The sequence below is a fragment of the Rutidosis leptorrhynchoides genome, chromosome 1 (genome assembly GCF_046630445.1).
Source record: "Rutidosis leptorrhynchoides isolate AG116_Rl617_1_P2 chromosome 1, CSIRO_AGI_Rlap_v1, whole genome shotgun sequence".
Lineage (NCBI taxonomy): Eukaryota > Viridiplantae > Streptophyta > Magnoliopsida > Asterales > Asteraceae > Rutidosis > Rutidosis leptorrhynchoides.
In genome coordinates this window covers 47,720,001-47,743,611 of record NC_092333.1, presented here as the reverse complement: position 1 = coordinate 47,743,611, position 23,611 = coordinate 47,720,001, and the positions used below count along the sequence as shown (strand labels likewise).

General features: G+C 31.7%; 2 protein-coding genes across 2 annotated transcripts in view; both read right to left on the bottom strand.

Moving 5' to 3' along the window:
• Nucleotides 1-2,624: 2,624 nt before the first annotated feature.
• LOC139859619 (pentatricopeptide repeat-containing protein At5g15300-like) lies at nt 2,625-4,769 on the bottom strand. The gene has a single exon (XM_071848401.1). It carries the CDS (start codon nt 4,767-4,769, stop codon nt 2,841-2,843), a length of 1,929 nt encoding a protein of 642 aa, XP_071704502.1. The 3' UTR covers nt 2,625-2,840.
• A 3,770-nt stretch (nt 4,770-8,539) lies between these two features.
• Nucleotides 8,540-23,611, bottom strand: part of LOC139865955 (uncharacterized) — a 15,743-nt gene continuing 671 nt past the window's right edge. Inside the window, exon 2 of the mRNA XM_071854111.1 lies at nt 8,540-8,781. Within this exon, the coding sequence (XP_071710212.1) occupies nt 8,540-8,781 (242 nt within the window). The remainder of the gene's footprint in view (nt 8,782-23,611) is intronic.

Sequence of the window (23,611 nt, the reverse complement as noted above, 5' to 3'; positions counted from 1 at the left end):
TATTTTAATTCATCTTTTTTCGCCAAAAAAAAGTAACCGTTAGTGCCTTAAGAACTATGCATCAACTACTATAGTTACTGATCCGAATATTCCATTGTTTCAAATTGATTACTTACTGATACAAAGAGCAGACCTTCAGAAATGCATTTTTAAACAGTAAATTTATGAACAGAATAATAATATAAACTCACATGCTACATTAGGCCTTTAAAGGTCAATGGTGATCACGGGGTGTGAATGTGTGATCGATCGAGGCTGGCAGAGAAGGTATCGGTATACATACATTAACTGTTAAACATTGTTTCTAAATAATATGCTGTAACATTAAATGAATGAGAATAATTATCAGCTTGTTCCCTTGTCAAAACTTAGAGAGATACCAACTGTATACTATTGTTTAATGTGGATGGAATATAATTTAAGTTTTAAAAGCAATTAAGATGTCGCTGAAAGTAAACGTGTCGGTTTATTATTTGACTAATTAAAGATAATACTATTTATTATGCTAGCATATTGGTAGGCATGAAATACCCTTAAACTAACTTTAGCATTAAGAATGGTTATTAAATTAAGTAGTCTACACCTTTATTTGTGGTTTCTAGACATTTTTCTAATGTAAAGTCATAATACAAGTTGTAAAGTATAATCCTTTTGGAGCCCTGTGCTATTAACAAAAGATTTGTGACTAATTTTTTAACTAAAAAGATGGGATTTATAATTTTCTATGAAAAAATCACTTTACTTGGTGTTCAATTTTTCTAAAGGCAATTTAAGTTTTCAATGTTCTAATTTATTTCATCAAGATACAGGTTCAGTGAATTTCAAGGGCTAAGCACATGTTTAAGATGTGTTTACCAAAGTAAATAGCACCTTTGTTTGGACTTTGGCAAACATTTAGACAGAAAGTAACTCACAGTATCTCATTTGTGATGTACAAAATCAATTAAAAGGTAAAAAGTAAAAAAAGTGAGCAGCATACTTGAGTTTTGTGTTAGCAAGTGACTAAGCAATATTAATCTTATAAAAACTATTAATACAGTAAAAAATAAATAAAATTCATTTTATTAAGTTTTTGCAATTGCAGTATGATATAAAGGGATAACCAAATAAAGGCCAACATTTGTTCCTACCCTCTTGTGGGGAGAAAGGGCCCCCCTTAATTCCACAATTAATCATTAATTATGTGTGGGTCTAATGCATTTTCCTATCCAACTTATCACAAAACCAGGGTCACTTTTAAAAATTTAAATCACTAACGTTAAGCAAATATAGATTATCACCAAAACCTAATCTTCTGCTTGCACAAATTGGTGTTTAACTTGTGATACTACTGTATATGATTCTGTGTGTGGTTAAGATATATTCAAATCAAATTGCTTTTATAAACAATCAGTATGATACAAAGTTAATACCTCATGTATGTATGTACATATAGAAGAACACATCGTTGAATCTTAAACCACATATCAGCCTTGTAACATGACACAAAATGAGAAAGTAAAACTTTAAGTTCGACTCGTTTCCTAAGTCTAACACTTCAAACTAAGCATTTGGAGTTCCAGAAAACGACAATAGCCAGCTAGTATTTTCTACTTTGTTTTTTAGTGTTATTCTTTCAGGCACACACGAACAAACACACATGAACACACGCACATGTGAACACAAAAATGCATACATGCTAATTATATAGATATATACCAAAGGGACATTGGCCTAGAGGTATTAGGTGCCCTTTCTACCATAACATTGGGGGTTCAAGTCCTGGGATGGTCAAATGTGTATATATTCGAGATAGGTGGTGGGGTGTGTGAGCGTTTGTCGTTTACAGAAGAAAAAAAGACATATATTACGCACACAAGACATACGCGTATTTGCATGTATAGACATCCTATATGTATATACGGACGTGCACTTATACTTTTATATACATACATCACATTATACACACAAGATAAATACATACATGCATATGTATGTATGAATGAGGATATGCGTCTCTGCAATCGGCATATATCTATACATCTGTACCCTAAATGTATGTGTATATTTGTTTATGCAGGAAGTCGATTCATGTATATGCCAATTGAGGTTAAGAACATCACTAACTTAGGTCCAGGAAGACATAACAAAGGTGGAACAGAAGTTCTTATGCCACATTTTGACATTAAAATGAGAAAAAATCAACCACGTTGTGAGTTCACATTAGTACAAAAATTGTTCTATCGCTTTTTATGCGATCAGAAGAACACAGTAATCTAAAGTCTAAACCTAAAACGGCAGTATGTTAGAAAGAAGAAAAGATGTATGTAAGCTGTAAGATCAATTATCACTACCATTTTATTTCCAGCAACTGAAGTTTTACCAAGTTCCTAAATTGGGTTAAAAAACTAGTGCCGATGCAATAAGGGGATTAGGAACATCGGCTACAGAACAAAAGTAAAACCAAATTAGTTATCGGCTACTCTTGACCAAAGCCTAGAATTTGTAGTATTACTACAACTACATAAGTGATGACTTCATATAATAATTAAATTACAGGACAAACATCTTCCTCATTGTTAAAGGACTGGAAAATCAACATAACAATGATCATGAGCTGATTAATATATATATACAGCCTATTCATAATATCAGATGAGTATAATATTCATTCAAAACCACTTAGCAACTGCAGAACTAATATACTAGCATTATGAATAACAGGTAAGTTTACACGTACGTAATATTAGCAGTGCTTTGTTGTAGTGTGACCTCCATGATGCAAAGTATCGACGGGATTTGGCCCATAAAATTATCATCAAGTGTTGTACAAGTATAAACTAAATCGACAAAACTTGAAATCAAACAGCCAGTCCTTGTGTTTCAAGTTTCATTTCTTCACAAAGTAAATCCAAGATATAACTTACATTATCATAATCTAAATGCTTAAAATCTCTCATGACAAACTCATAGACCACGGAATCTAACTCAATCCAACTCGAACCTTTATTCTTCCTGACCCGATTCTGCCTGATCATTGCTCTCACTTTAGCAACATTGTCCCACTGCTTTAAAGCAGCATATATATTTGATAAAAGTATATAATTCCCTGAATTATCTGGTTCAATCTTAAACAATTTATTAGCTGCAACTTCAGCCAGCTCAGCATTACACCGTACACTACAAGCTGCAAGCAACGAACTCCAAACAGCAGCAGAAGGTGCTACTTTCATGCTATGTATCAGATTATAAGCCTCGTTAAGGCACCCTGCACGCCCTAAAAGATCAACCATGCACGCATAGTGCTTATCTGTCGGTTGAATCCCATATTCATCGGTCATTTGTTTAAAATACCTCCACCCCTCATCGATAAGACCTCCGTGGTTACAACCGCTCAAAAGACCGATAAACGTTGCTGCATCGGGTTCCAAATTATTCCTTTTCATTTCCTCAAACAACAAAATTGCCTCTCGACCCAACCCATGATTCGCATAGGCTGCAATCATAGTACTGTAACAAAACAAGTCTTTTTTACGAGTCATTTCAAACACTTGTGTAGCCTTTTGAAGGTCTCCACATTTTGCATACATATCAATCAAACTTGTAGCCACGTGTAAATTGGAGAAAAGTCCGGGACCCACATATTCGTCGATTACTGACTCGGCTGCATCTAAAACACCTAATTGAGAACAAGCCGAAATAACCCCGAGTATAAACGTTTCATCTGGTTTAATTCCCTCCTTTTTGAACGTTTCTAGCAACTCTAAAGCTCTTTTCGGTTCTCCAATTTTAGCATAACCTCCAATCATAGTAGACCATGAAATTAAATTCCGCTCGGGCATTTGATCAAATAAAATTTTAGCCTCATCAACATTACCAGATTTCATGTAACCATCAACCATCATAGTCCAAGTAGCCACATTTTTACTAGGCATCTTATCAAAATATCTTCTTGCCAAATCAAGATTTCCTACTTTACAACACGCAGACAAAATTAAATTCCAAGATCCAACATCACGAAAAGGCATTTTATTAAAAATATCTGTAGCAGCATAAACGTCCCCAGTGTTCACGTAACCAGAAAGCATAACATTCCATGATGCAATGTCTTTAACAGGCATTGCGTCAAATAAAACACGTGCTTCCTTCATATCACCAACCTTTACATACCCACATATAATACTAGTCCAACTAATGACATTTCGATCGGGCATACTATTAAATAACTCACGTGCAATATTAACCCTTCCATTGTTACAATACCCGAATATCATCGAATTCCATGACACGATATCTTTTTCCTGCATCTCTTCAAACACGCATCTAGCCATATGAGTTTTCTCACATCTCATTAACAAATCGAGCATAGAATTTTGCACCATGACGTCAAAATTAAAACCAGATTTTAACACTAGTCCATAAACCACCTCACCATGGATTAGTTTAGCTTCTCTAGCTAAACCTTTGAGTACTGTTATAATTGTATAATTTATTGGTGAAACGGACTCTCGAAGCATTCTACGAAAAAGGAGAAACCCTCCAGAGTAAAGTTTGTTTTCAACGTGCCCATGAATCATGGATGTCCATATGAAGACATTTGGTTGGGGAATTTCATCGAACACCTTGTGTGCATGGTCAAATGATCCGAAACGTAAGTAAAGGCGAATGATCTTGTTGAGTATAATGTCAGATGAAGCAATTAAATCGTTTACTACAAGTATAGAATGAACAGATTTTAGGTGTGTGAGGGTTTTGCAGTTGTGGAGAAAACTTAAAAAATTGGATTCCATTTTATGGCGCCTAAAAAAGGAGCCGTAGTGGTTTTGGAATCTTTTTCTCACTTTGTCCTCATTTTCTTAATTTTAACTTTAAAAAATCTTTATTTTGGAGTTTAGAGTTTTGAATTTTAAGTTTTGGGATCTAAACCTAAAACATTAAAACCTAAACCCAAAATTCTAACTAAACTGTGTATTCTTATGTTTAACTGATGGTGTGTTTGTTTGGTGCTAAATGGGACCATCCAGCGCTGAACGCTGAATCGATCAGCATTCAGCATGTTTAATAACGTTTTAAAAGAACCTCTGAATGAGAGTGGATGTTGAACGAACTTCTGAACCATTCACCTTCAAAATAGATTATAAACTATTCAGAAGTAAATTTTTACCTCATTACCCTTTTATTCTTCCGTGCAATCTTAATTATCGCTATCATATACTTGTAGATATTGGAGATATAACGAATTTTTCTCATCTCCTATTTCACAATCCATATACAACAATAGTTTATGTCTCTTTTTTACGAACAAAATTTGTTTTTCTTTTTTGATTCATCATATCTTCAATCGATAAAAATTATAAACTCACCGATTTATTGATCTGCAACTTTAGGATTTATACTGGTCTTTTTTAACATTTATTGCACTACGAGCGAACAAAATTTGCAAGGAATATCTTTGAAGATGATAGCCAACAATCTTTGCTATAATAATATGTAAATTATGGTTTGCATGTTGTAACTTTAAATGACCCATTTAAAAATGTGTATGATGATACGATACGGCTTGAAAGTTGTACACTTTATAAAATGTGTATGATAATACTAATAGTTTTCGGTTTCCTTGTAAAGGCTCAACATGGGCCAACATCATAAAAGCAGGTTCCAAGATTAAGTCGCTGAATATTTCCTTCACCAATTCATTCGTAAAGGAAATAGAGAGTGGCAGTTCAATGAAGTTTTGGTCTGACGTGTGGATTAGCATCTTCGCTCAATTATACCTATATTCTAAAAGACATAGGCCAAATGAATAGTACGGTATTTTCGACTTTTTACTTTCTTTTTTTTTCTTTGCAAACTTAACCACAAACTACCCCACACTTTATCCAAAAAATCAAATCCACCCCCCAAACAGGGGGGTAAAGTGCCAATTAACCATTCTCATAAAAAATCTTAAACAAACTCCACCCAATTATTCAACAGGCCATATCTTCGCACTCGCAACGAGTTAAATTTTTCCGCCACCAACGTTAAACTCGAAATAATTTTAGGAACACAATGTCACTAGCTATACACAAAACGGGCGCTTTTTAAAAAACGCTAAATATTTGGGGTACTTTTCATACACGTTAATTCTCCGTTAAATTTTTAAAAGTCGACAACTCCATAGCGAAACTCGGAGATGCACATATATTGTTAATTTTAAATAACATTTAAATCTTTCACGGATTATACCTTTTAGTTCGACTCGAGTTGCGTTTCAACAACATCATCGTTAGTCACAAAAATTTTTTACAAACTAAACGCAATAAAATACATTAAAAACCGAACCCCCGGCGCGAAGCGAGGGTTCGAACACTAGTTGATTCTATAACTCACAATAGCAAGGTAAGCTGCTCTGTATGAGTCACTACTAACAACCGAGAACACTCCATTAAAGGATTCATTTAAAAGGCTATTCGCGCTAGAAAGAAATAAAGAGGTGTCGGTCCAAGATAGAGTTCGACAGGATGGGATCCAGGTTTCGTTAAATTGGCAGTGGGTTAGAGAGCCAAGAGGTAGATCACTAAGTGACATCGAAGATTTATCCAGGTTGGTACATACGTTTAGGTTCCAATCGAATTCGCAGGATAAGTGGAGATGGTCTCTTGGAACTGATGGGATCTTCACCACTAAACAACTCGCAGCAATTATCGATGAAAAGAGGCTGCTCCCTGGGAACGCAACCATTGAAACAGTCTGCAATAAATTCGTTCCTCAAAAAGTCGGGATTTTAGCATGGAGAGCTAAACTAAAGAGATTACCGGTGCGGGCGGAACTTGACAAACGTGGTATTGATTTAGCATCTACTTTATGTCCACTATGTGAGGAAGAAATTGAAATGGTCGATCATTTAATTGTGATTTGTCCAAAAGTAATTGATTTTTGAAAAAGTTTCCTAAGGTGGTGGAATATCCCGGAGGATAAATTGCACTCGATGGACTCTCTTAAAGATGATTCTGTTTTCTCCTCATTCGCGAAGTTCGGGAGTTCGACTTGGGAAGCCGTTAAATGGACATGTTGCTACACGTTATGGAGGTCGAGGAATAACAAAATCTTCAAGAACAAAGATTGGAGTACTCAAAAGATCTTAACCGAGGCGCAATCCATGTCGTTTAGGTGGATATCAAAGCGAAACAAAAAACTTTCAATGGATACTAAATCCGGGCTTCTATGTCGTTGGTTCATATAATAGAACGGGGGTGTAGGATCGTTTTAAGGTCCACCACCATGTACAACATATAAGCTCATGAGTTTCACATTTCTCTAAAACCAATTGGTGATAGAGGGAGGTTCCCATAAGCTTATATATACACATTTGTTTCTTTCACTTTCCGATGTGGGACACAATGAATCGATTAGCTCCAACAAGGGGTTGGCTAATCCTCTCATTTTGTTCGCAACATGTAGGATTGTATAACTAAGTTTTTATCTTCCATCTATACTTGCGTAGCTCTTGGGCAATGTATATATGTATAGTAACGATTTGCCCTTGATGCTGTGTACTCGGCTGTTTGTAAACATTCTTTTTCGTTTGGTTATAATATGTTTTGCTTGGTTTTCAAGAAAAAAAAATTTTGTTTTCCTTTTCATTTTGTTCATTTATTATAAATTTGTTTTCCTTTTCATTTTTGTTCATTTATTTATAAGATTCCTGGTAAGCTTGTTAATCGTTGTTTTATACATCTAGATTTTGGTTAAATAACTTATGTTTTAGTTAATTATTGTCATACGTTATTTTATATTCAGAAGCTTATTACGATAATAATACAATTTACAAGTTCTTGTTAATCTCTAGAAACTCCAAGTCACAAACTCTTAACCATTAAACAAATTATGCGTCTTTTATCAAAATTTAAAGGGGTAATTACATTTTCCCCAATTTTGAATCCAATATAAAAAAAAAAAAAAAAAAAAAAAAAAAAAAAACGTGGGATGTTCATACATATGTGAAATAAATATCACAGAGGTACATCACATAAATACATATCATATACACATAATAATTCAAAAATAAAATATTTACCTCATCTCTGAGTCTTGTTCAAATGTGACACTTTCAGCGAAAATTTTTAAAATTGAACCTTTCAATAACTAGTAGTAGCTTACACCGCAACAGCATCTGATACAAATAACTACACTTGAGTATTAATAATGACAATTGTCAATGCAGTACCGTATTAAACATGAGTATTAAAATAAATTCACTTGAACTGTACATACCTGCTTGTTCTCAAGAAGAGGTTTGAAATGAACGAACCAGAAAAAAAACAAACGATTGTATCACACATATAAGCAATACTAGCAAAATCTGACGAATATGCGAGAAGGTTCGTTCAGCCTCTATTGCACCAGCAACATTTTTTTTGCAGTGAATTTACATATCTCACAGGTACTGAGGTTTAGGTTAAGAGAAGTCAGTATATATATATATATATATATATATATATATATATATATATATATATATATATATATATATATCATTTAACTCATAAAAATTGAATTTTAGAAGAATACTAGGTACTTAGTTCTTGCCTTTTTCTCTAAACCATTTTTCAGCACACTCTTTATGTGCAGAAGCTAATTGTCCTTTGCAGGCACAACCCAACTTAATAGGAGTGCCATCTCCATCATCTACACTCCCAAGACAAATTCTGCACACATCGTCACTTTCACCACCACTTTCCAGACGATCAAGCTCTACCGTCTCCATCTCGGTGGTAGACATCTTAACAATGTATGACGCTTCTTGGGTTGGGTTTAAACCTGCCAAACAAAATTCAAAGCCTCAAAAAAGGTTCATTGGATTTACTTGAAGACTCAAATGAGTCCAAGCACATAATAATAAAAAAGATCTCTTTTAAATATATCAAACAAAAAGGGCATATTTTTTAGATGTAAAATATTTCAAATAAAAACATTATTATTTTCCATCATTTTCTTTCAGTTCACTAATGTTTTCTTTCATTTCTTTTATTTTTCCTTTCATTTCATTTCACGTCCTTGAATTTTTCTTTCATTTCTTTCATAAAAAAGATTCACAAATGTAATACATTATTTGTTTACCTTTCCTTTATTTAATAAAATTTTGGTCATTTCATTTCATTTACTTGAATTGTGTCCTTGCTCATTACCAATTTTGAATCCGATATCAAAAAACAAGAATGTGGGATGTTGAGACATATGTGAAATAAAAATCACAATCAACATTCTTGACACCAGGGGTACATTACATAAATATATATCACATACACATAATAATTCAAAATGTTTCAAAAATAAAATTTGTACCTCGTCTATGAATTGTTTAGCTTCTTCAAAAGTGCTTCATTCAACAGAAATTTTAAAAATCGAACCTTTCAATAATTAGTAATAGCTTACACCGCAGCAACATCTGATACAAATAATTACACTTGAGTATTAAACATGACAATTGACAACGAAATATTAAACATGTGTGACGATTGCTCCAAATCCATATGGACGAACACGTAATTTATCGATTTCATTACGAGGTATTTGACCTCTATATGATACGTTTTGTAAACATTGCATTCTTTTGAAAAGGCACACCATAAATGAATATTTAAATCAAAGGTTTTCGACATCTGATGATTTCTGCATATAGACAATCACCGTAAATAATAGTTTACAATAGTAATTCCGTTGACAGTGCAGTCAAAATAAGATACATGGTGATGATTTGGTGAATGCAACGTTTCCTTGATAAATATGACATGTAAGACTCCATGCACATAGCTTGCCTAACATATAAGCAAACAGCGGAAGACTTCTAGGAACCTGAGAATAAACATGCTAACAAGTGTCAACACAAAGGTTGGTGAGTTCATAGTTTTAATGTTTCACATAATCTGTATATAAAGGTGGATCACAAGATTTCAGTTGTTCAATCCAGAAACGTTTATCAAAATATTCTACGAAATTGAGCACCCTGGTAACTAAACTTAACGTATATATAATTTGTACCCTTTGTATAATCATCTTAATAATACACGTAAACCAACGTGTACGCTACTCAAATAGCATACGTCCGTTAAAAGGCTAGTGCTCTAGCTCGGACGGGGATATCAAGCCCTATGGATCCATATACTACTACTCGCGCCCACCAGTTCTTATAACTGGCAGTTACTAGTTACCAAAGCTAAGGGATTTTCGGTTTAAACTCAGTGTAGAATTTAGTATGTACTTGTATCCATTGCGTTTAAATTAAATTGCATGTATTCTCAGCCCAAAAATATAGATTGCAAAAGCAATTAAAAAGGGAGCAGATGAAACTCACCTTAGCAGCATATAAAGTCGTTCACCAAAATGTGATCGAAACTCGGATTACCAAATAACCGTAGATCTCAACCTAGAGAACATATGTTGGTCAATAAATGTCTATCAAGCTAGGTCAGGTCATAGTGTATAACAATCCTAATGCTCGAGATCGACATACAAAAGTTATCCAAAGTCGTTTCAAAAAGTCAATTTTGACAATAATTCAACAAAACGAGACGTGCCTTATATATTGATTCATTTACTTGGCTGGTAATATTCAAAAATCCAATTTATCATTCTTACAAACAAGTTTCAAAAGCAATTTCAATCAACGTCAATCATAATTCAGTTGATCATATCTTTTAATTCGTTCACCGAAATTACGCGATTTCTAAATGAAAAGTTATTGATTTTTCGCCAGCTTTCCAAAAACATGCATATCATATACCTTTTATCAGTAATATATGTATTTACTTCGTGATTCATCATAACTGTTTAACGACAAATTTTAGCATACAAGCATGCATAAATATATATACTCGAGCACTAGACATGGATACACAATTTGAAATGTCCCGTTCTTATTGATTAAAAACGTTCCATATTAATTGATTTCGTTGCGAGGTTTTGACCTCTATATGAGACGTTTTTCAAAGACTGCATTCATTTTTAAAACAAACCATAACCTTTATTTCATCAATAAAGGTTTAAAAAGCTTTACGTAGATTATCAAATAATGATAATCTAAAATATCATGTTTACACACGACCATTACATAATGGTTTACAATACAAATATGTTACAACAAAATAAGTTTCTTGAATGCAGTTTTTACACAATATCATACAAGCATGGACTCCAAATCTTGTCCTTATTTAAGTATGCGACAGCGGAAGCTCTTAATATTCACCTGAGAATAAACATGCTTTAAACGTCAACAAAAATGTTGGTGAGTTATAGGTTTAACCTATATATATCAAATCGTAACAATAGACCACAAGATTTCATATTTCAATACACATCCCATACATAGAGATAAAAATCATTCATATGGTGAACACCTGGTAACCGACAATAACAAGATGCATATATAAGAATATCCCCATCATTCCGGGACACTCTTCGGATATGATATAAATTTCGAAGTACTAAAGCATCCGGTACTTTGGATGGGGTTTGTTAGGCCCAATAGATCTATCTTTAGGATTCGTGTCAATTAGGGTGTCTGTTCCCTAATTCTTAGATTACCAGACTTAATAAAAAGGGGCATATTCGATTTCGATAATTCAACCATAGAATGTAGTTTCACGTACTTGTGTCTATTTTGTAAATCATTTATAAAACCTGCATGTATTCTCATCCCAAAAATATTAGATTTTAAAAGTGGGACTATAACTCACTTTCACAGATTTTTACTTCTTCGGGAAGTAAGACTTGGCCACTGGTTGATTCACGAACCTATAACAATATATACATATATATCAAAGTATGTTCAAAATATATTTACAACACTTTTAATATATTTTGATGTTTTAAGTTTATTAAGTCAGCTGTCCTCGTTAGTAACCTACAACTAGTTGTCCACAGTTAGATGTACAGAAATAAATCGATAAATATTATCTTGAATCAATCCACGACCCAGTGTATACGTATCTCAGTATTGATCACAACTCAAACAATATATATTTTGGAATCAACCTCAACCCTGTATAGCTAACTCCAACATTCACATATAGAGTGTCTATGGTTGTTCCGAAATATATATAGATGTGTCGACATGATAGGTCGAAACATTGTATACGTGTCTATGGTATCTCAAGATTACATAATATATAATACAAGTTGATTAAGTTATGGTTGGAATAGATTTGTTACCAATTTTCACGTAGCTAAAATGAGAAAAATTATCCAATCTTGTTTTACCCATAACTTCTTCATTTTAAATCCGTTTTGAGTGAATCAAATTGCTATGGTTTCATATTGAACTCTATTTTATGAATCTAAACAAAAAAAGTATAGGTTTCTAGTCGGAAAAATAAGTTACAAGTCGTTTTTGTAAAGGTAGTCATTTCAGTCGAAAGAACGACGTCTAGATGACCATTTTAGAAAACATACTTCCACTTTGAGTTTAACCATTATTTTTGGATATAGTTTCATGTTCATAATAAAAATCATTTTCTCAGAATAACAACTTTTAAATCAAAGTTTATCATAGTTTTTAATTAACTAACCCAAAACAGCCCGCGGTGTTACTACGACGGCGTAAATCCGGTTTTACGGTGTTTTTCGTGTTTCCAGGTTTTAAATCATTAAGTTAGAATATCATATAGATATAGAACATGTGTTTAGTTGATTTTAAAAGTCAGGTTAGAAGGATTAACTTTTGTTTGCGAACAAGTTTAGAATTAACTAAACTATGTTCTAGTGATTACAAGTTTAAACCTTCGAATAAGATAGCTTTGTATGTATGAATCGAATGATGTTATGAACATCATTACTACCTTAAGTTCCTTGGATGAACCTACTGGAAAAGAGAAAAATGGATCTAGCTTCAATGGATCCTTGGATGGCTCAAAGTTCTTGAAGCAAAATCATGACACGAAAACAAGTTCAAGTAAGATCATCACTTGAAATAAGATTGTTATAGTTATAGAAATTGAACCAAAGTTTGAATATGATTATTACCTTGTATTAGAATGATAACCTACTGTAAGAAACAAAGATTTCTTGAGGTTGGATGATCACCTTACAAGATTGGAAGTGAGCTAGCAAACTTGAAAGTATTCTTGATTTTATGAAACTAGAACTTTTGGAATTTATGAAGAACACTTAGAACTTGAAGATAGAACTTGAGAGAGTTCAATTAGATGAAGAAAATTGAAGAATGAAAGTGTTTGTAGGTGTTTTTGGTCGTTGGTGTATGGATTAGATATAAAGGATATGTAATTTTGTTTTCATGTAAATAAGTCATGAATGATTACTCATATTTTTGTAATCTTATGAGATATTTCATGCTAGTTGCCAAATGATGGTTCCCACATGTGTTAGGTGACTCACATGGGCTGCTAAGAGCTGATCATTGGAGTGTATATACCAATAGTACATACATCTAAAAGCTGTGTATTGTACGAGTACGAATACGGGTGCATACGAGTAGAATTGTTGATGAAACTGAACGAGGATGTAATTGTAAGCATTTTTGTTAAGTAGAAGTATTTTGATAAGTGTATTGAAGTCTTTCAAAAGTGTATAAATACATATTAAAACACTACATGTATATACATTTTAACTGGGTCGTTAAGTCATCGTTAGTCGTTACATGTAAGTGTTGTTTTGAAACTTTTAGGTTAACGATCTTGTTAAATGTTGTTAACCCAATGTTTATAATATCAAATGAGATTTTAAATTATTATATTATCATGATATTATCATGTATGAATATCTCTTAATATGATATATATACATTAAATGTCTTTACAACGATAATCGTTACATATATGTCTCGTTTAAAAATCATTAAGTTAGTAGTCTTGTTTTTACATATGTAGTTCATTGTTAATATACTTAATGATATGTTTACTTATCATAGTATCATGTTAACTATATATATATATCCATATATATGTCATCATATAGTTTTTACAAGTTTTAACGTTCGTGAATCACCGGTCAACTTGGGTGCTCAATTGTCTATATGAAACATATTTCAATTAATCAAGTCTTAACAAGTTTGATTGCTTAACATGTTGGAAACATTTAATCATGTAAATATCAATCTCAATTAATATATATAAACATGGAAAAGTTCGGGTCACTACACAATTAATGTATAAAAGATAAAATATGAGTGCTTACGTATTAATATTGAGATTCAATATTGTAGAAAAGTACGTAGACGCAACAGAGATGATAAACACTAGATTTGATTCACAAATATACCCTCGAACATTACACATAACCTCCTTGGCAATAACCCATAATTTCCTTAGCTCTATCCCGCTCAAAAACCCATTTTGAAGGTGACACGCTCATAACCTCGTCGTAGTATTTTAGGTATATATACTACTAATAATAATATTATAATAAGATTAATAATAATAATATTAATCTTAATAATAATAATAATCTTAATAATAATAATAATAATAATAATAATAATAATAATAATAATAATAATAATAATAATAATAATATAAAAAAATAATAATACGGAGGAATGAATCGAGCTTTTTGAAAGGACCCGTTCATATACATTATAAACGATTCACAATAGTTGATTACATCGCGAGGTATTTGACCTCTATATGATACGTTTTACAAACATTGCATTCGTTTTCAAAAGACAAACTTTCTTTACATCAAAAATTGACGGCATGCATACCATTTCATATTACATCCAACTATAATTGACTTAATATTAATCTTGATGAACTCAACCACTCGAATGCAACGTCTTTCAAAGTATGTCATGAATGACTCCAGGTAATATCCTTAAAATGAGCTAATGCACAGCGGAAGATTTCTTTAATACCTGAGAATAAACATGCTTTAAAGTGTCAACCAAAAGGTTGGTGAGTTCATTAGTTTATCATAATCAATCATTTCTGTAATAGTATTAGACCACAAGATTTCAGTTTCCATAAATATCCGTACACTCGCAAGTGTTTAAAAGTATTCTATAAGTTGTAGGCACCCGGTAACAAGCCTTAACATTCATGTTTTACCCTCTGAAGTACACCAAATCAGGTGTATTTAAAATAACCTCGAAGTACTAAAGCATCCCATAGTCAGGATGAGGTTTGTCAGGCCCAATAGATCTATCTTTAGGATTCGCGCCTACCGTACATAGACAAGTAGTTTAATGTTACCAAGCTAAGGGTATATTTCTAGTTTAAACCCACGTAGAATTAGTTTTAGTACTTGTGCCTATTTCGTAAAACATTTATAAAAACAGCGCATGTATTCTCAGTCCCAAAAATATATATAAAAGGGAGCAAATGAAACTCACAATACTGTATTTCGTAGTAAAAATACATATAACGTCATTTAACAAGTGCAAGGTTGGCCTCGGATTCACGAACGTATAAATATTGAGATTCAATATTGCAGGAAAGTACGTAGACGCAACGGAGATGATAAACACTAGATTGACCTCACGAGCATACCCATGAACCATACCCATCACCTCCATAGCTATAACCCATAATTTCCTTAGCTTCGACTCATTCAAAAAACTATTTTGAAATCACTCGGACAGCACTCCGTCGTAATATTTTATGTATACTAATAATATCTTGAAATAATACTGAGCAAATATATATATATATATATATATATATATATATATATATATATATATATATATATATATATATATATATATATATATATATATATATATATAATCGATTGAGAGAGTTTAGAGGAATATATTTTCAAGTTTCTATGAAATAATGAAACATATTGAATTCTATTTATAATAGATTTTTGAATTATTAAAGTGAATTATTAAAGTATGAATTATTAAAATGAATTATTAAAGTATGAATTATTAAAGTGAATTATTAAAGTATGAATTATTAAAGTGAATTATTAAAGTATGAATTATTAAAGTGAATTATTAACGTATGAATTATTAAAGTGAATTATTAAAGTATGAATTATTAAAGTTAAAGTAAAGTAAAAGTAAAGTAAAAGTAAAGTTAAAGTATAGTAAAAGTATAAAAACTATGTATGTATAATACGCGTATAAATATATATAATATTAATTTAAATCGTTATATATATTTAATGAAATAAAATGTAAATATCGTTATATTTATTATACTGGTTAAGTAATGAGTTGTCAAAAGTGATTCTAGATATTTATAAAAGTTATATACGTTTTAATAATAAAGTTCTTTTTAAACTGAAAACGTCTTTGTACGTTTGAAAATAGATTAATAGAATATTATGGAAACCAATTCTCCACTAACTTTTGTCTAACTTTCGTAAATGACACTTTTTGTTTTTATTTATAAATAGCTTTACAAATTATTCTGAATATCGTTAAGAAGAATAGATTTTCTCAAATCATAGTGGACCTCTCAACAGAGACTTATAATCATAATTCAATGTTTCTGATAATTCAATCATTTAATATTTTTTTTTTTTAATTTCGTCAAAAATCATATTGAAACAAATACGTTCGTGTAAAGTATTATACGTTTAATACTTTATTAATATTCTCAAGTTATAATATATATATATACATATACATATCTATTTATATATAACGGTTCGTGAATCGTCGGAATTTGGTCGAGGTTATAATGAATGTATGAACACAGTTTAAAATTCTTGAGATTTAACTTAACAAACTTTGCTTATCGTGTCAAAATAATATAAAGATTAAAGTTTAAATTTGGTCAGAAATTTCCGGGTCGTCACAGTACCTACCCGTTAAAGAAATTTCGTGCCCGAAATTTGATAGAGGTCGTCATGACTAACAATGAGAATGTTATTATAACGATTATAGAGTTTTATCATGTTCAAGAAAAATGGATAAAATAATTCGATTACTCGAAGCTTGTAAGTGAAGTTATCGTAAATGAATGAAATAAGATAATAGTGATTCGTCGTATCTTTTGACGTCATCACGATTGATCTCCGAAAAGAAAATCTTTGTAATCTATATTGGATTTGATTATTCGGTGATTAAGGAAATTATGATCCTCTTCGAATTAATGCGATAATCCATTTTGATTTCTCTGTCGGATATTTCACTATAAATCCACCTTATTTGTTTTCTTACAACTCACACCTTCTCAACTCATATTTTAAAGTATTTGTCAATATGCTTCATCCAGTGCTGATTCTTGATATACTCCTCACTTTCATATCTGTCGCTCTTCTTTTTCATCTGCCTCCGGAAGAATCTATTTACTTCTACTATACTCTTGGTTTTATAGTATTTTTAGTTCTCCCGTGTCTTTATATTGCTATATGCATTGATATATACGGTTTGTGATTTCTGGGTTGTTGTTGAGTTTTATATCTTCCCTTATATTTCAAAGTCCTTGCTTCTTCTATAATCATTGTCATCCACAGTTAATGCTCTCTTCTATTTGCTATGATTTATACTCCCATTTCTAGTTCGAAGCTTTGTCCTTTCGTTTCTTCTTCTTGCGATTAAGCACCGCTTGTAATGGTCCAGAATTCGCAGATATAAATTTTGGAATGAACATTGTTAATGTTCTAGGAAGGAAATAGTAATGGCACGATCTAGACTTGTCAAATTTCCAGAATACCTCAGAAAAGGCCGAATCATCAAGAAATATTTTCTTGATATTTAGAGATCAAAGAGAATACAAGAGTCGTGTAACATAGCACATGATGACGTTATGATCTGTGAATCATCATGTTCCATTTAGAAACTCAGCATGAATTACTGTAATATAATCACGTTGATCAAGTGTCATTATATTATACTAACTCATGCTTCAGCTCCCAACACTTCTTCAAGAATATTCCTATTTTAAACTCGAATGTTTCAGAATTTAGAAACTAAAATAGTTTCTTTTATGATATAATACAGATAGCACGAAGAGGTAAATGATTTCAGATAAGAATAATTATAAAAATATCTTCAGAAGTATGGATGATATTTATAATGAAAGATACGATGATATCTTAGAATGTCTAATATCAGAGGATGATGAAGGATATTGTCTGCAGGGGTTTAGAGTCAGGAGCAAGATATTCGTTAATGACTTCAGCAAGTACTGAATCATTTGGATTCTTTCAAGGCAGGTTCAGCCTTTGTGATTTGTCCACAGCCTCCTTCATACTTTGCTCAATCCGTTTTCCAGTTCCAAAGCTTCTCTTTTTCTGAGCTTTGCCAATATACTATCCTTTATCATCCAACTTTTTACTGTTAAGGTCGTTTACAGTTTTTGCTGCTTCATCAGCATTTTTCAAAATTTCGAGAACTGGTTCGCAGTTTAGGGTGTTTTTCAGAAATTTCTCATTCAAAGAATGTAAGTCTTGGAGGTAGATGTTGTGTGTATATGTAATTGTTGATGTAGACATGCTGCGAGGTTTCAAAATACTGATTGCTGATTCTCAATAATTGGTATGGCAATTCTTGTTATAAGGTACGAATGAGTATATGATAGGGTTTCGATAATTATAATGATTTTTTTTTTTTTTAAATTCAAAGATCAGTGAAGCTGTTGGTAAGTTTATTGCTAATGTGGTGAATATAAACGATTCCCCGGTAACGTTGGCGAAAGGGCAACGTATCTATCGAGGTTATAATAAGACTGTTTTGATTGAGAAGTCGAAGTTGACTTGCTGGAGCTGTGACAAAACTGTCTATTTTGAAACGGAATTGAAAAATTATTTTAGCTAGTAAATGCCAAAGGGTCTAACACGGATACGTGTCGAACTATAACTTGGGTTTTGAGAGTTTTTCAGGTGTATAACTGTGGGTAACATGTGGTTGGATCATCATCTCGATTGTTCCTTAGTTGAAGTGTCTTAAGGAATTTCGAAGGGTTTGAGCACATATTGTAATCGTTAATACATATGATGTTCTAACACAGTTTTGAAGTCAAAGTATAGCTTTGAAAGATATAGGAATCTAAGAGTGATGATACTGGTTATATTTCGAATTGAATTATGCGATTTCAAAATCAGAATATGTAATTGAATTTGAATGAGTATGATTGTTTTGATTTATAGGAAAGAATGGATATTGTTGTGAAAGTAGGGAGTATAGTTGATGATTGCTGAATCAGTTTCGAAAAATGTAATATATTAATTGTGAATTTATATATCTCTCGGGTATTACCTACCCGTTAAAAAAAATTCACAATTAATATTTTGTACAAAAGAAGTTTATTACAGTCTTTATGAAAATATATGTGTATATTTTCTTTAGATGTAATATAGATTTAATGAGTTAATATTAAATTAAACTCATTTGTTTTATGGTTGGAACTAGAATTGAGTAATCCCTAAAACTTTATAAATTGCATAAGTATTTCTTCAATAATATTGAAATTATGAATCATTACTTTGTTATTTGTTGGTTTTCGTGAAATTCTTGTGAACTTCGCAAGGTACGAATGATGTTATTTGAAAAGTTTCGAGTACATCGATGATGAAAGTGTAAAATCAAACATATATTCGAATAATACACTTGATTTATTATGAATTGGATTTTTATTGAATTGAGACAGAGATTGTAATTAACGATGGTTAAGTTGCGGACGAAGGACGTACATCATTGCATATTTGTAATATGAATTAACTGAGTAGTTAAGATTCACACATAATAGCTTAGTACGGAAAGATTTATTATGGTTTAAAAATTTATACATATAAAATATACATATAAATCTTTCGATTTGAAATGAGTTAATACTTCATAACTCGTTGATAAAATATATTTTTTGTTGATTCGTAATGATGTCCACAATGATTCTTGAACTGATAGAGTTTGTGATGTTACAGGTGCTGTTGATTCTGACGATACTGACGGCACTGACTGTGTTGATGATGCTACGGTCCTGTTGATGCTGTTGGTAAAACGATTCTAGCTTGTAAATCGTACACCATTTTCGATCAAAGTTTCTACTCTACCATCTCAGTTCACTCATCCGATTTACGGTCAGAATTAAATAATCTCTAAGATTTTGGAGATTACATAACTGCCGCAGAGATATCTCTTCAATGAAGTTTATGAATTAATACTTCATCGTTTGTTGTTGTTGATATTCCTGGATATTTACAGGGCGTATGACGTTGATGTTTGAGATACAGATTGTGATGTTGCGGTGTGGGATGTGGATACTGTTGTTGGTGGAGGTGATGGTACTGTTGGTGTTGCTGATGATGGTACTGGTTATGTTGCTGCTGCTGCTGCTGGTGTTTGTAACCTTTGCACCATATTCTCCAAAGCCACTACCTGAGCGCGAAGCTCGTTGACTTCTTCTATTACACTGGGGTGATTGTCGATTCGGACGAACGGATAAATAAAATCTAGAATTTGGTGTAGTATGTAATCGTGACGAGATACTCTAAAAATAAGAGAGAAAATGGTGTTTCGGATAGGTTCGCCGGTAAGTGCTTCAGGTTCTTCGCCAAGAGGGCAATGTGGTGGATGGAAGGGATCACCTTCTTCTTGTCTTCAATGGTTAAAGAGGCTACGAACCCATCCCCAATTCATCCAGAATAGATGATGACTAATTGGTTGATCCATTCAAGTCACACTGCTTTCGGAACTTGAGTGGGATTCCATTTCGGAATCCGAGGGACTTGAACTAATGACGAATTCCATTTCGTACGATTGAATAAAGAATTTTTTGATATGAAATGATTTTCCGGCTATCGGGTGGTATTCTAATTATATAGAGCAAAAGGTTTCGTAGATTACGGAGGAATTTACGGAATATGTCAGGAAAAGTTAACAGTAACAGATACGCTAAGATATGAATTAGCAGATACGCTAAGATATGAATTTTGTCTATACACTATTCATGCAATCAATGCAATAAGATGTGTCTAGACTAAGAATGATAAGCAGGTAATTTCCTAAGGATGGTAAGTAGATGATTTCTGACTAAAAATGATAAACAAAACTTTTGACATGCAGACACGGTCGAAGTCCAGACTCACTAATGCATCTTAACAACTATCAGTTAGACACACTAATGCAAGACCTGGTTCGCTAAGACCACCGCTCTGATACCAACTGAAAGGACCCGTTCATATACATTATAAACGATTCACAATAGTTGATTACATCGCGAGGTATTTGACCTCTATATGATACGTTTTACAAACATTGCATTCGTTTTTAAAAGACAAACTTTCTTTACATCAAAAATTGACGGCATGCGTACCATTTCATATTACATCCAACTATAATTGACTTAATATTAATCTTGATGAACTCAACCACTCGAATGCAACGTCTTTCAAAGTATGTCTTGAATGACTCCAGGTAATATCCTTAAAATGAGCTAATGCACAGCGGAAGATTTCTTTAATTTTTGAGAATAAACATGCTTTAAAGTGTCAACCAAAAGGTTGGTGAGTTCATTAGTTTATCATAATCAATCATTTCTGTAATAGTAATAGATCACAAGATTTCAGTTTTCATAAATATCTGTACACTCGCAAGTGTTTAAAAGTATTCTATAAGTTGTAGGTACCCGGTAACAAGCCTTAACATTCATGTTTTACCCTCTGAAGTACACCAGATCAGGTGTGTTTAAAATAACCTCGAAGTACTAAAGCATCCCATAGTCAGGATGGGGTTTGTCAGGCCCAATAGATCTATCTTTAGGATTCGTACCTACCGTACATAGACAAGTAGTTTAATGTTACCAAGCTAAGGGTATATTTCTGGTTTAAACCCACGTAGAATTAGTTTTAGTACTTATGCCTATTTCGTAAAACATTTATAAAAACAGCGCATGTATTCTCAGTCCCAAAAATATATATAAAAGGGAGCAAATGAAACTCACAATACTGTATTTCGTAGTAAAAATACATATAACGTCATTTAACAAGTGCAAGGTTGGCCTCGGATTCACGAACGTATCAATATTGAGATTCAATATTGCAGGAAAGTACGTAGACGCAACGAAGATGATAAACACTAGATTGACCTCACGAGCATACCCATGAACCATACCCATCACCTCCATAGCTATAACCCATAATTTCCTTAGCTTCGACTCATTCAAAAAACTATTTTGAAATCACTCGGACAACACTCCGTCGTAATATTTTATGTATACTAATAATATCTTGAAATAATACAGAGCAATATATATATATATATATATATATATATATATATATATATATATATATATATATATATATATATATATATATATATATATATATATATATATATATATATATAAATCGATTGAGAGAGTTTAGAGGAATATATTTTCAAGTTTCTATGAAATAATGAAACCTATTGAATTCTATTTATAATAGATTTTTGAATTATTAAAGTGAATTATTAAAGTATGAATTATTAAAGTTAATTATTAAAGTATGAATTATTAAAGTAAATTATTAAAGTGAATTATTAAAGTATGAATTATTAAAGTGAATTATTAAAGTGAATTATTAAAGTATGAATTATTAAAGTGAATTATTAAAGTGAATTATTAAAGTATGAATTATTAAAGTGAATTATTAAAATATGAATTATTAAAGTGAATTATTAAAGTATGAATTATTAAAGTGAATTATTAAAGTATGAATTATTAAAGTTAAAGTAAAGTAAAAGTAAAGTAAAAGTAAAGTTAAAGTATAGTAAAAGTATAAAAACTATGTATGTATAATACGCGTATAAATATATATAATATTAATTTAAATCGTTATATATATTTAATGAAATAAAATGTAAATATCGTTATATTTATTATACTGGTTAAGTAATGAGTTGTCAAAAGTGATTCTAGATATTTATAAAAGTTATATACGTTTTAATAATAAAGTTCTTTTTAAACTGAAAACGTCTTTGTACGTTTGAAAATAGATTAATAGAATATTATGGAAACCAATTCTCCACTAACTTTTGTCTAACTTTCGTAAATGACACTTTTTGTTTTTATTTATAAATAGCTTTACAAATTATTCTGAATATCGTTAAGAGGAATAGATTTTCTCAAATCATAGTGGACCTCTCAACAGAGACTTATAATCATAATTCAATGTTTCTGATAATTCAATCATTTAATAAAAAAAAATTTTTAATTTCGTCGAAAATCATATTGAAACAAATACGTTCGTGTAAAGTATTATACGTTTAATACTTTATTAATATTCTCAAGTTATAATATATATATACATATACATATCTATTTATATATAACGGTTCGTGAATAGTCGGAATTTGGTCGAGGTTATAATGAATGTATGAACACAGTTTAAAATTCTTGAGATTTAACTTAACAAACTTTGCTTATCGTGTCGGAATAATATAAAGATTAAAGTTTAAATTTGGTCAGAAATTTCCGGGTCGTCACACTTTTATAGTATGTGGCCTGCTACAGTACCTCATGCGACCGCAAGAGTTTTCAGTGTTTTTGCCATGCGATCGCATGGCCGCCTTATCCGTTTTGTTTGCTAGTTCGTCGACATCAAATAGTGTTTACTGTAGCAATAGTGTTTACTGTAGCAATAGTGTTTACTGTAGCAAATCACTGTAGCAAAATACAGTTTCACTGTAGCAAATAGTGTTTTACTGTAGCAAATAGTGTTTTACTGTAGCAAAGTCATTTTACTGTAGCAAATAGTG

What these genes read in the sequence shown, in the direction of transcription:
- LOC139859619 (XM_071848401.1), bottom strand. Translation starts at nt 4,769, where the DNA reads ATGGAATCCAATTTTTTAAGTTTTCTCCACAACTGCAAAACCCTCACA.